At 36.5% G+C, this 14,961-nt stretch overlaps 1 protein-coding gene across 2 annotated transcripts in view; it reads right to left on the reverse strand.

Moving 5' to 3' along the window:
- Positions 1–3,780: 3,780 nt before the first annotated feature.
- The window catches only part of RNF217 (ring finger protein 217), a 60,273-nt gene continuing 49,092 nt past the window's right edge, over positions 3,781–14,961 (reverse strand). Inside the window, exons 5-6 of one of the 2 annotated variants that reach the window (XM_066179264.1) lie at positions 8,432–8,503; positions 3,781–6,353 (exon numbers count right to left, since the gene is read on the reverse strand). In XM_066179264.1, the coding sequence (XP_066035361.1) occupies positions 6,280–6,353; positions 8,432–8,503 (146 nt within the window). In that variant the 3' untranslated portion in view covers positions 3,781–6,279. Of the gene's footprint in view, positions 6,354–8,431; positions 8,504–10,165; positions 10,218–14,961 lie in introns of those variants that run through there. The other variant, XM_066179265.1, reaches the window with a different exon arrangement.

Raw genomic sequence — 14,961 nt, forward strand, 5'->3', positions numbered from 1 at the left:
TAAAGAAAAATAGATTTCAGCATCTTGCTTTTAAATAAATACAACAAAATTAATCTTTTGCTTATAGCTCAGCAAAAGATTAATAAAGCAACTTTTTATGAGATCACATTTTACAGGTCCAATTTGATCTTCAGCCATTTTCACAAGTCAGTTTCAAATTATGAAATTTAGAAGGAGAAAGAAAGCATACAAACAAAGTGTATAAGAATGGAAACATGGCAAACATTTTATTATGAGATGGTAAACAGTGAAATGTAAATCTACCCCTGTCCTTGCAATTTCTGGACACAAAGCAGCAGGATGCAAATTGATATGAAAAACTCCTAAGAGTGCATTTTTTATGCAAAAACATAGTCCATGACAAAAGACTGAATCCATCTGCTCATCCAGAGCTTGCATAAGGCATGAAGATGTTTTCTGACTGCATCATTGTTTTACAGGACATGTTTAAAACACCTGAACAGCTTCTCTGAATTCTGCAAATATATCTCCTTCTAAAAATGAGGTAAATGTGGCACTGTGTTAGTAATATCATGCTCTGTGACAGTAAGTTAAAAATTCAAAAATACTGTTTTCAGTCTGACAAATTTTCAACAAGGTGAACACTGAAAGGGGTCGGCATGCAACTGCGTTTAAGATATGTGCAAAATTCACATTTATTCTAAACAAATATTTTTTCACAATAAGCTTCTCTTCTGACTTTGACCCATCAAAAACACTGCAGATTAATTTTTTATGTTCTGATAAGCCAAATAAGCACCAAAAAAGGTTTTCTTTTGCACAATATGCGTATTTTAATAAAGGCATGACTATTATAACTATTGTGTTATACAGAGAGATTTATAAATAAACAGCTGGAATTATGTTTCCAAATGTATGCATTTATTTTTTGCTATGGAGTAATTAAAACTTATTACACATTTTTAACTTTGAAATCAGAGCATGAACTCTAAGATCAGTTTTCATTTCCTTACGTTATGGCATTTCACTATCAGGCCAAGAGAAGAGAAGCATCAGTGACTAACTGCCTAATATGTGCAGTCTGTTCCTTAATGCAGAGAGAACATATAGTTCCTGAACTCTTATGCACAGAAAGGTAAGAAAGAATCAGCAAGGAAGTTCAGTCTGCAAGCAACTGTATTTGTTAGTTTTATAACAAAAATGTTTTCGGGTGTTAAGTACTGCTCAGGCTGTAACACCAGTGAAAACACTGTCTTTCAATTGAATCAGGCTCAGCTGGTTTTTCATGTAACAGTAGCAAGATAAACTACCAAACAGATCAGCAACATAACTTTTTAGATGTGTGTCCTGAAGTTTTTGTGTTAAATCCTACAAATACCGAACAACTGCAATTCGGTTTCTTACAGTGCATGAGGAATTAAGAAAGAAAGCAGAATCTGAAGAAATGTTACTTAACACTGTCTTTGGGTGTTGTTTCTAATTTTATTAGTGACTTAAAGCATTAAGGTTTCCTTATTATACTAAAAGCTAATATCCCCTCTCCTGACAATCTGCTCTAATGAGAATGTTGCTTGGAAATTCTTCCCAACTCCTTTCCTCTCTTGTGCTTACTAAACACATTGGCATCATTCTGCAAATGAGAGGAGTGGTTCCATGGTAGTTTGCACTTCCTAAGAAGTGAACCAGGTTTTCCATGGCTATTAACATGCTTCTAGATGTTTACATAAAAGTATTTGTGACCAAATTCCACACTGGCATAAAAATAGTTTTCTCTGGTTTAAGGGGCTGTGACTGATGTCAGGAATGAAGCTGACTCACTGCAACTATAAGGCTTAAAAATTAAAAGAAAGTAAGAAAATATCTAATAGTTTCCTCATGTAGGATTCTTTCCGTCAGCAGAGATCTAATATAGATTATAACAGTAACAGCAATCTGTGGTTCTTATCCACAACTTGAACCTGCACAATTAGCATACCAAAAATTATGATGTAAGGTTTGCTAAAGAAATGAAGTGAACACAACTAAATTTAAAAAATCTAACAAACCAACCAAGAATCTGCATGGCAAACTATTTGGCCATTGAATATTAAACAGTTTCTCAGATCTAACTGGCAGAAGAAACCATTCCATCACTGGTGAATTTGAATCCTCTGGAGAATGACTGCCCCACCTACACACCATTTAACATCACACAAACTGTGACAGTCTTTGGAAGAGCAAAAAGCCTCTTGGCTAAAAAGAACACCTGATGGTGATCCAAAATGCTTTCTAGTTAAAATTGGCAGTAGTCCCTGCAAATTAATATTTTTAATAAAGTAAAACTTTTATAATGAATAAATAGGTGTAAATTACAAAAACCCCTAACACACCAGGAAAAGTTCCAAAGTCAGCATTAGGAGCATCAAAACCAAACACAACATCTTCCCTTACGCATTTGCACTGCCTCAAAGGAAGATAATAGATTACTCAAAGTGCACTGTACTTTAATGACACTGAACAGGTAGGAATATGCTGTTTATTACAGAGGTGGTGAGAACTGAAGACTGACTTTTTTGTACAGAACTAAGCCTGATGGGTCAGCTCAGCACAAAGCTACTCAGAATTGCTTCTCCGCCTCTTGTTTGTATTCCTACTCAGCCTATTACTCTTACTGGCTAATAGACTGACGTAAGGACCAGCACAATTATTTTCCAGTCACAAGCTCCTGGATAAACTCTGTACATATACCTAACTATGCTCTAAAATGACACAGGACAGAAAACGATCCTGGTGCTGCTATAGCTGAGTAGCCCCGGTACTTGACTCCATTAATGAAATACAACTAAATTCCGCATAGTGGAGAAAGGGAGAACAGCCCCTGCAGGGTGGTGTGTCCAGCCAGCCCTCCCAGCAGGAGCAGGATGGGGCACACACAGCCACAGCGCCACGGGGAGAGCCCCAGCTCTGACTGCACACAGGACTGAGCGCACAGGCAAATCCAGCCCTAGGCAAGCTTGAAACAGAAGGCTAGCGTTGAATGGACTGAAGCATTTCCTCGTCTGAACACAGGTACTGATGAGCAACTTTGCACAAAGATAAATAATCTCAAATATTAACTGTCGTGAAAGCAAACACAATGACCAGTGATGATCAGCATACAGTAGTGTGAAATCTGCCTTAGCAGGTTAACATAGCTGCCTGATGAAGTTTTCTGCTAATAAAGATGGAGTAGAACAGCCTAATGGTTTCTTTAGAGTAGTTAGAAAGAACACAATAACACAATACACTTACATAACTTCCTTATAAAGTTTGTTCAGTTTCTTTCAAATGAATAAATTAATGCTTTTAAAACAAATGACATGGCTTTAATGTATATAAGGTTTGCTGTGATGAGTTGCTTAAAAGCTAATGTTTACCCAAATGAAGCTTTGTACTAAGCTAGTTCTCATGCTTTAGTACATTATATTATATAATATTGATAAAATGATATTTATGTACTTTTCAAGTGGAATGTTATTATATAGATGGAAATAGACTTCCATATCCCTATTCTGCCTGGTCCTTGAACATTCATCCTGTTCTACAGAAAAGCAAAAATTATTGTACTTCCCTTCTTTTTTTCCTTACAGAAAAAGCAAAATCAGACTCACTCATCTTTGCAAGGTCAAGGATGTCTCTTTCTGCTCTGTAAAGAAAATGAAGGACCATTTCCCTTTGATTTAATCTGTTCTGATAAAATCAAAATGGCCGAGATGAAATGATAATGTAGGAGCTGAGTTGTATGTTTCTTTTCTCCATCCACAAGGACATACTTTCTGAATAGAAGTAAGTGCAGATCTATTATCTTCCCTTTTAAGTTTTTTATTCTAGTATCTTAGTTTCAGATCTTATTGAACTCTAGCTAAAAACTGAAAATGGCAAACATGGCAGAATGAAAATAGCCACAAAGACCGTAAGATTATCTCACACATTTATACAGAACCAGGAAAAGAAAGGAAATTATTCCACTGTGTAGTTAATTACAGATAATCTCAAGTACTAAAATATTCTCAAGTGGAATAGTTTGACACCGAGTTATAGACTGCATTGCAAACCCAAATCTATCTATATATAATCTCACTCTCTGAGGTCTGAAGGTTTTTCTAAATAATACAAAAATATCTTCATTATTTGACATTTAAAGAGAGGAATAAAAATCCCTGAGTAAGCCAAAGACAACTGATATGTATAGCCTCAGAAAACACACTCAAAACCAAGACCAATTTTAAGGCAGCTTCCAATTTCAGACAGAACACAAACAGAAAACTGATGCGTCTCAGAAGAAAGTAAATGTAAATAACAGGTGAATCTGCATTGACAATAGGCTCTGAATTTTATTTCTAAGTGTCACTGCTTCCCTTCTTAATTTGCAAATCTTTGAAAAGTACTATTTCTACTGTTAGGATAACAGGATCAACATGCCCTTGAATTCAAATGGAAATTAATAAGAGTTATTGACTACTATGGTGTGCTTGAAGGAAAAAAACTGCAAGAAAACAAAACCAGAAGCTGACAGAAAACAAGCATACTAGACAACTATAGTAAGCTGGTATTTGTGTTTCCAGGTAAACAAAAGTCATCAGCTTCTTCCACTGAGGCTTCGAAGCCAAAGTATCATGTAACAGTATTATGTTGGTGGGGCAGAACACTATTTGCTTAAAAATTACAACTGGATTCAGATTTAGCAACAATTTTCAAAGAAAGTGGTACAAAGTACATCCTCTTAAATGATACGTTATTTGCGAGCCTAAATTTTGAAGCCAGCAGACTCTTAAGGACATTTCCCATCTGCCTGCTTCCCTTTTCCCCATATATACACAAACATACATATATGTGTCTCTTCAAACACACACACTGAGAAGTACCTTCACAGCACAAATCCAATCGTTCCTTTAGAATAGCTTGTATTTTTACAGTATGAAATAGATATTTTTCTTATTCAGTTCCTTTCTTTATTGTTTCAGTGTTCTGTCTAAACAAATTTATTTTAGTTTTTCTTTTAAATTATATTTGTATGATAAATTTGGACTAAAATTAGAAGTGTAAAAATTCTCAGTAACTGATTCCTTATGCTGAATTACATTGCTTTTGTCATGATGCACTAAGAAAGAAGTTTGGTAGCAAAGAGTGGAACTTAAGAAAAAAAGAGCAAAGATAGCTATTCTCTTCAGAACTGTCATGCACCAGGAAGAGAAACACTGGAAGCAGAAAGTAAGAAGGAAGTGGTCTCCAAAGAATTTATGATCGCTTCCCTTACCCTGGATTCACAGATTTTCCTCATGAGATATCAGTGAATACTCCAAGACCTTTGTAGTAGTAGCCTACTCAAGGGAACAAACAAAATGTGCTATTTAGGCTATAAAATTTCATCAAGTCAACCCTCACACAGGTAGTGTGCAGCATGTGTATCATATTCCAAGTCAGAATAGAAGAGCAGGTTTCCAGCTTCCCTGCAAACACACTTCAGGGATATCTTGGGACAGATTAGGCCACTGATGTGTCTTGTTATCTAAACCCTTCAAATTTGTTCTGTACTGTGAAAATTTAAAAATGAAGTCCTGTTGTAACAAATCTTATCACACCCCCTTTCATTAATATTAATTGACTGTCATGAATAAATTACTGAAGTGAAACGAATCACTATATTCTTAAGTATCATGGAGCTTCAGTACTAAGGGTATTTCCCTCTGAGGCACTGCAGTTTGGCGGCGGCAATGTGCACTCGACTAGCAGGAGGACTCAGAAGATAACCAGCTGTCGTGCTCTGGCATGTGATGGGGTTTCGGTATGCTGAACAGAATGCCGTGTGATGGATGTTATTTACAGAAGTAGTTTTTAATACCAAAAGTAGTATGCTCAGTATACAGTAAGAGTCCGAACACTTCTAAGCATTCTCACCTTAAAGGCTGACACTGAAGTTAAACGAGCACGTGTTAGCAGTTAAATGCTTTCTTCACAGGCCAAATCGGTAGTAGACTTGTGGCTACAATGCAGACTTGGATTGTCTGGTTCAGAAACTTAGACTCAAAAAAATCCCTCCAAAGTAATAACTAAAAAAACCAAAACCAAAAACATTTAAAAAGCAGCAGTCAAGGGGCCCATCTTGTTGGGAGTGCACCAGAGCAAAGAGGCGTTCTGTTCTGCAGTAGTGTTTTCGGCTGAGGGAAGATGGCAGGAGAGCCCCCATTCTTCTTCCAGGGCGGTGGCGTTGATGCTGTAACCAGTACTGTATTGCTCTGTTGCACAAAACACGGATAGCCCTTGCAGGACAAGCTCAGTTCAGGCGAGTAATGTCCATCCTCACCAGGGCATACCTGTCCGTGACCTTTTCCTCTGCTTTTTACAAAGGCAATAGATAGGAAACACAAATAAACCTGCCAAAAGAAGGAAACATGAAAAAAAAGCTGTAATTAAATGCAATCCTTTCTGCATGTGTTTATGTTCTTTAGATACATGTATTCAGATGGAGCTTTCCACCACTCAGGAGAATTTAGACCAGACATTTGGACAAGCAGAAAAAAATACTAGCTTGCAACAGTGTCTTTGATGATGAGCTAAGCTCCACTTATTCTTTACATTACAACAAATTCCATCTAACCCTACACTCATCTCTGATAACTTAATTTCTGAACCATGCTGTTTGGTATAAGGTATAAACATAAAACTTTTAAAAGCACTCTGCAAATTCTTAGATCTCAATTCAAAGCTGATGTAACTAAACTAGTTTTCAATCAGATTCACACGTAATAGAGACAGCATGTTATAGTTTTACTTTTTATTCATTTTTACAAACATCCTGATCACTGTGAAGTAATACCAAATGTTTATCTTGAATAATATCAAGTATTTATCCTTGCCTGGACAGGGACTTATTTTTAAAAGTCTTTTGAGAGGAAAAAAGGTGTAAAAACAAAAATAAATAAATACATCACAATCATTCAGGTGAAAAATAATTTGTCAAACACTTTTTTGCCCTCTCAAACCCAAATGAGAAGCATCTTTCTCCTTCTCTTGCCACCAGCTCACTGAAATGACCAAAGATTTTCTTTTCAGACACCACTACAGTAACAACATAGAACAAAAGACTACTACAGTCACAGAGTTCCTGCTTCGCTCAACAGCCTTGTAAACGGTGCAGTATGGTTTTCAGCTATGTAACTGAGATTACTCTAAGAGTGGCTGTCAGCAAACTCTAAGAGTGGTTGTCAGCAAATATTGCTCTAATTATCTCAAAACCGAAACTTTTCTATAAATAATCAATGTTTTTTGTAACTGCTCATACTGCTGGCCGTGATCGTAGCTTATCCAGCCAAGCCTAGGATGAGACTCCAATGGCATTCTGATTGTTATGGCAAATATTGTTACTATATTACTGCAAAACCCTCTTAACTGTTAGTATATAAACAAAGTGGGGATTTTTCCCCACCATAGATTATATGAGATTGCAGACCAAAATAAGATTTGCTGGCAATAAGAAGTCTTTACTGTTTAAAGTTTTGGCATAAAAATGCTACTGAATAGAATAAATATTTAAGATAGGCGTAACTCACTCTCTTCAGTGAAGATGCTTGGTCTAAATACAGAAATTACAGCAATATTCTTTATTTGGCCACATGTGGTCTAGAAAATTTTGGTTATAGGTTGATTGGTTACTTACAACCTTATTAATATAACTATCCTGGTGACTTTTGGCTTTATTATATCAAAATAAAGGAGCCACATCCCAATATACCTCAGGGTGGGTAGGCACTGCAAATTCTCAGTGGAATAAGCAGCTTGATGAAAACCTGTGAAGCAGCATGATCCCTGAATGACATAAAGAGTGGATATGCACCCACATGAGCAAAATTATACCTTGTTGTCACAGCTAATCTCCTTTCTCCAGGAAAACTCAGCTAAGCCAGGCAAAGAGCAGCTTTGCTAAAGTATCTGTGTCCACATCAATATAACCACATTAACAAAGCTTTGATACTGTAATCAAACAAGATCACAGAACCAGTTTTTGTGACTGAATACAATTTGGCAGCCTTTGCACTGGATCATGTTTTGAGACTGACTCATCCCAATTTGCTCCTTTGTTGCTGTTGCATCATCAAGCTGGTGAGCTCTTGGGACTAGGCCTTAGTTCCCTAAAAATCTTGCCATACAGATGGCCAAGATCATAAAACTGTGATTCAATGGGGTGATTAAAGGCTGGGTCCAAGTCAGTCAGCCCCCCAGGATTAATCTAGAGCAGTTTAAAACATTTATTTGGAAAAAAAAATAAAGGGGAAAAAATAAAGCTAGTAAGCATAAATAAAAAAAAAACAAACAAACCTTTTTTTAGAAAAAAGTAATACGTTTAACACTAAAACAGTATCTGTGAAATCTGTACTTTGTCTCCAAGTCTTTGAGATGTCATATAGAGAAATGCATAATCAGGATTCGATTCATTCACACATGTAACTCTTACCTATTACAACAGCTACGGCTCCCAGTGCCAGTCCCAGAACCAATATTAGGGGTGTAATGAGTAGCTTTCCAGCTGAAATGCAAAATTCATTAAATAGTTCAAAGAAGTAATTCTTATTTTTTACTTTCCAACAATTCATAAATATTTCAATATCAGAAAATATTTTAATCTATTATTTTAAAAATAATATTTTTTACATCTACAAAATAGGATTCCTATTTGTAATTTCACAGGAGCTACCACCACACAGTTAGCTCCCTACACACATTTCTCTCTGCCCTCTTCACCCACCACAACTCTCTGAGCACAGCTTATTTCATATATTAACAGCTTGCATTTATTTCTGTTTCCATTCTGAAATCCCTCAAGCATCAACAAGAACGTGACAGCTATAAAGCTACTATAACTTGGCTTCTCTGGAATCCTACTGCACAGCAACCAGCCTGGAGAGATGCCAAGCAAAGTAGCATCTTGGAAAGTTTAGGTTAGCTCAAGGTGATGAGACCATCACCACTAAATACATTTCTGCTTGCTTTAAAAGACTACAGTGAAGTGCTCATGTACAGCTGTGATTTAAGCCTTAGTCAAATCACAGCCAAGTCTATTTTGGATCTACATTTATAAGGATATGCTGTGGCTCTTACATGAGTAGGGCAATGATGTTGAGCAGCATACTCGCTAGAGCATAAGACCAAGAACAAATGAAGCATGTTCATATCCTTTATTTCTGATGAATTCATGATCTGTAGAAGTTCAGAGAGTGAAGGCAGGGGTCATGCTGAAAAAAGTGAATTTGAAACTGAACCAGAACCCAAGCTATCTTCCTTGCATTGCATGCTTTCAGTGGAAGAATCTCCCTGCCTCTGTTTGCTGAGCAGTTGGGTCAAAGACATCACTTAAGTGAGCTGTTTGAAAATGCAGGAGGGCAGGCCTTTTTACTGATACACCGGCAGTCTGAGCAGAAATTCTGCAATTCTCTAGGTTAGGAATGTGTTTGAAAGATTACCTTTAGAATGGGAGAAAAAATCAGTTTGTTACCTCTCTCTTCCCTGCCCTTTCCTCTCTCAAGTCACTTGTATCAGATTCCATTAAATGGATTACTTCATTCAATAATGATGTAAACCTTTCCATAACCTGAGACACTAATTTTAGCAGACTGAAGGAAAAATGAGGTATTTTGGAAATATTTACAGCAGTTAAATTAACTGGTCCTTTTCTTGCTCTGTTTTGATAGCTTTTAAATTTCATGAGAGTTGTGAATGGGAAACATTAATTCCTAGAAGAAAAAAAACTGGCAAATATTTGTGTTACCCTAGTTGCTAGGCATCCTAATGGCATACCTTCCTGGGACTCCACTGAGCTGTGTTCTATACACACAGAACTTGTCAAATGCATTATTCAAGTATAGACAGAAGAATGAAAGTAAAGTGATGAAAAACCTCAAAAAAGGTCCAAAAATAAGAAATTAAAAACATCTTAAAACATTACCAAAGCCTTCAACAATTTCATGTAAAGCTTGTAAAAGATTAGAGGCTTAACTCCTTACTTCATTAATAGCCATGTAACTAGAATGCTGGAAAATTATGATGTTTGGTACCCAAATTATTGAAAACTTAAATCACTGAGCTGGTGACTGAGTATGCAGAAACAGCGTCTATGGGAAGGGCTAAGCTAGCCTTCAATTGGATACACAAAGAACCGTTCCTGAGCTTATTCAAGAACTTGTTTACTTACACTGGACAAACTCAGAGCTGAAATAAGGCATGAGTAGCGTCTTTTCTTCTGCCTGTGAATATGAAGTTATGAGTATTGTGTAGGTCCAAGATCTTATAGAATAAAATGACTTTTCATCATCATGAGACCGTACCGTCTTTTGGTTATCAACGCATTATTTCCAAAGACCAAATTTCAAAACAAATATTTTTTCTACTTATATATCTGTCACATTCAATTCCTTAGTATTGCTTTACTTTTGTAAACTAAAATTAACAAACAACACAAGGTGAACAAGGCTTGCAAACAAGCTTGAACAAATGTTGCCATCAGGAAGAGTACAAACAGCAGCAATCACTGGCAAACCAGAAGGTATGTACTATTTGCTCCAATAATTTTTATCTGCATTGTATGAAACAATTACAAAATGCCAGTTTTACATGTCAGAATTGAAAACTACTTTATGCCCAATTCCAGTCTGACAAACATCATTTGTCATAGTGTAAAGGACTATGAGGCTCTTAATCATAGAGGGAATCTTGACACTGAGATGTCAAGAAATGTCACTTGAGACTAAGGATGTTTGCTGCAGGCACTGAACTGTCCTACATTCGCTAGCTCCGAGACTGAGAGCACAGAGAGCAAATGTAACACCTGCCTCAGAGCTGAATAAAATCTTGGGTCATTAGCCCATGTGGTGATCTCAGCAGTAGATTATGACAGCCAGTTTGCTGTTGTCCAAAGCTAGTTTTTAAGGGTAACTTAACAAAAAGCAACAGAAACAGAACCTTTTTACAATTGCACTGAAATTAATGGTAAACAATTTCTCTACTGGGTGGCCCAGCATGAAGATGTAGACATTTGTGGTAGTATAACAACTGTATTTGCAGGTGTCTCAGAGCCTTATTTGTGACATAGAGAACAACGTTTTTCTGCAAAATAATGAAGTATTTCAGGGAACATGAATATTTTTCCCTTGCCTAACTTTGGGTTTAGTTCCAGGTTTTAGGGTAATATATCCAAATCCCCATATATCCTTAGCGAATTCTTTGCCACATAAAAAATTAATAAACAAGTTTTATAAAACAGATTTAATCACTAACATGAGAAATACTAAATTTTATCTTTTAAGTCTAAATATCGTTATTGTTTAAGCAGAGACAAAAATATCTACTTACAAATCAAACTAGCAGTATCTATGTTGATGTAAGTGCTAATAAAACTCTGCATTAAAGAGTTTTTAAAGAGTCTAATCAAGTGTATAGAAACACCGTCTTACAAGTCAGACCACCTAAAATATGAAGTTCCTGATGAAGGTTGGACCATAAAACTGCACGCTGCCTTCTGTGAGGCTCAAAGCCATGCTTACATGAAGCGAACCTTGTGCTCTGCTTGGGAGGGGAGTAAACGTCCATCAGATCTGAAAACATCCTGCTTTCAAAATCCTATCTGAAATGCTGGTTACTATGCAAAAAAATTCATTTGCTTTAACAGCTTCATTACATGTTGTGTCTTGTTACAGATCCATGAAGTACCTAGCAACTGATTTTGAATACAATTCATCAACTGAATCCAGGTGGTGTTCCAGTGGCATCTTGAGTACACTTCAGACAGTTGAACATGCTTTTCCTTCCTGCATAATTCATCACTGACTCAAATTATAACCAAATATTCTGCCTTCAACAATTCAGCCAAACAATTATAATGAGAATGAAATCTCTAAGTCTGCTGGGATGGAAGAATAAAAACAATTTCATTTGACTGTACTGGTCACAGGACAGTTTCTCTAAAAAACAAGCTGGCTAAAGAAGGGAGAGAAATCACTTCTGTTCTCGGGTTTTCTTCTCCCAGTGTTTACTATCACCTTTACATAACATCTGGTTTATGAAGAAAAGTATGTTTAAATTTATGATGCCATAAATACTTTTCCTTTATTTTTACTGCAGAGCAGTTTGTGACTGTAGGCACTTGCTTCTCAACAGAAATCATGACAGCATGCCAGCCTGCCATGAGGTGATCTTTCTACACACTCCACTTAGCCAGATTTTCGAAACAATCCAAAAAACCTACACTCCACATGGCTACAAAATCATTTATTAAAGTATTTCTTCTCCATAGCAATAAAATACAAAGTCAAACAAAACCCTCACATATCTAGCAACACCTCACCAGACACCCACAGATAGCCAAGATAACATTCCTTTAATTTCCACTACTTAGGTAACTAGCAGAGGCCATTTTTCTACAGGAAATTCAACCTTTGTTTCTTACTACATGTTACTAAAATGTAGAGGCCACGCTTTTAATGGCACCTCTGCTACCATCTCTTCTTCTGATGACTTTCAGAACAGAACCAAAACCCAGGCTTGTGCAGTAACACCTACTGATGATAATGCTCCTCTTTATGCCTGATAAGCTATTTACATATTTATATTTACAGTTCTAGCTACTGGGACCACCCTGCACCTGGGTGTGATCCCTTACTGGAATTCAACATTTTTAGGTTTTAAATTTGATCTTAAATGATTAAGACTAGTAAGCTTTGGCTCAACACATAAAACACAAGCAAACAAAACAAAAAGAAAACAAGTATCATGACGAAGTAGAATCTGATGGACATAAAAGAATGATACGAAAAGGCCAGCAAGTTATTATTATTTACTCAATTTCATGATAACAAAAGTAGCCAATGAAATTATCAGGAATCAATAAAAAAAACAACAGGACTTTCTCCACATGACACATATTGAAATCCTAGAGCCTCTACCAGAAATTTTGTGGAAGCCAAAATTTAAAAACTGTTAAAACTAGTGAAGGATCCATCCACTGAGGGTTATAAAGCAAAGGTTCAGACACAAACCTTAACTAAGAAAGTGTTTAAAGCAATAACAAGGAGTGAAATCTTACTTCTAATTGACCATTGCTGGGGACAGACTCAATAGGCAGACCTTTATACAAGCCCAATTAACAGCCACAGATCAATTCTGTTGAATTCTGTTCCACAAAGATAGATGATCCCAGCAAATTTCCAGCATTGAAAATGGCAGAATCCACAAACAAACTGTATCACAGTTTGGGATTATACCTTCTTCAAAAGGTCAGTAGGTACAATCTTACAGCAATATAAGGCATTTATAAAAACAGATATGAAAACCCGCATGTGGCACTTGTGTGGAAAAAAGTACAAAAAACCTAGACTGGCTCACACATGCAAGTCATAGCCAAAATCTACTGCAATGGAAGAAGAGCTGTGAGTTCAATTCTTAAATTCCAATCTGATGCAAATTCCTAAAGATTTTAATTTTTTTATTTTCATGTGTGAGTTCTGTTACGTCTCTGGACTATTTTGGTAGCTATTCATAAAGTGTATCGGGATCAATATTCAAATCTTGAGCTGTAGAGATGACAGAGATTTAAGTCGTAAGTCATGACAGTTGATGAAATAGTCTTTGAATTACTGTCAACTCGAGTGTTACCAATCTATTGTAAAAATGTGGGCAGTTATTATGTGTGCTGACAGATTCAGGTATCTCTCTCTCTATTCAGATGATGACCATTCTTGTGACAAATCACATCATCTGACAGGGAGCTTTGGAAAGAAATTTTTAACAGAAAACCCTATGAGAAAGGTAATCTGAGGCTTTGAGCTTTGCTAATCTTTCTTGGTTTATTAATTAATGCAAACCACAAGTACATTAGCAAATAGAAGATGAAAATAAAAATATCTTATACCTTCCCTCTGTGTGAACTTGTAAATATGAGCATACACACATTTACCACGGAACTTTAATATCCAAGGCCAGGCTGGACAATCTGGGCTCTGAGCGATCTGGTTTAGTTGAAGATGCCCCTGCTCATTGCAGGTGGCCTTTAAAGGTCCCTCTCAGCCCAAACTATTCTATGAATCTAATAAGGTTACCCATGATTCTGCATGTGACCAGCACTGACTTGGTAATGTCTCCGAGAACAATCTGTTGCTACAGCAGAGACTAATTACACCAAATGTAACAAGATCTATTTAAAAACAGCTTACACTGTTTGCCAGTGTGGCTATTACTAAAAGCTCTTCTGAAATCTTACTAAGTGCTTTGAAACAGATCTTGAAGTTTAAGTCTAGATTTATTAATGAATGTTTATATTCATGTGCCCTAATACCAGCGCTATCTTTCACATAGACTAGATCTTGTTTGTTGCAATTCATCTTTACAAAATGTTTCAGAGTAGGCACCGCCAATCATTTGCAACTTTCATCTCCTTTCTATTTATTTCCGTATCTTTAAATCACTTCTTTCAAAGTTGATTACCAAAGCCTTGCAAGCTCCTGAGGTCAAACTAATGGGCTTGGATGACACATTGTCACTTGTTTAAAACAAGCATTCCGTATTTGTGAATCTCCCACAATGCAGAGTAGCAAGACTGGCATTTTTATTACCAGGTCCATGAGTTTGTGTGTCAATTCTTATCTTACTTTAGAAGTCAACTAGTTTTCTTACTGGAACATGTCCGGCTCAGGAGTAATGTTTTCACCTGAGGTCTGCTTTTTCTCAAATGTTCTGTCTCTTGCCTTAACCTCTACAATCAAGCTCACAGCATGTCCTCATCCTAGGTGAACTACAAGTCATCTCCAATTTTTATGCCATAATTCAAAGTACGCAAAGTTCTATTTTCCTTGATAGGTTCCCAGTTTTTGACAATTAACACATCCATTTCCTGTAACATTATAGGTCACCTTACATGCTGTAAACTCACTACAATGACTGAACTGCACATATATGAAAGACACCACATAATAAATGTAAGAGCCTACTTTATTAACT

The sequence above is a fragment of the Chamaea fasciata genome, unplaced genomic scaffold (genome assembly GCF_029207755.1).
Source record: "Chamaea fasciata isolate MVZ Bird 193981 ecotype frontalis unplaced genomic scaffold, bChaFas1.0.hap1 SCAF_3, whole genome shotgun sequence".
NCBI classification, from domain to species: domain Eukaryota; kingdom Metazoa; phylum Chordata; class Aves; order Passeriformes; family Sylviidae; genus Chamaea; species Chamaea fasciata.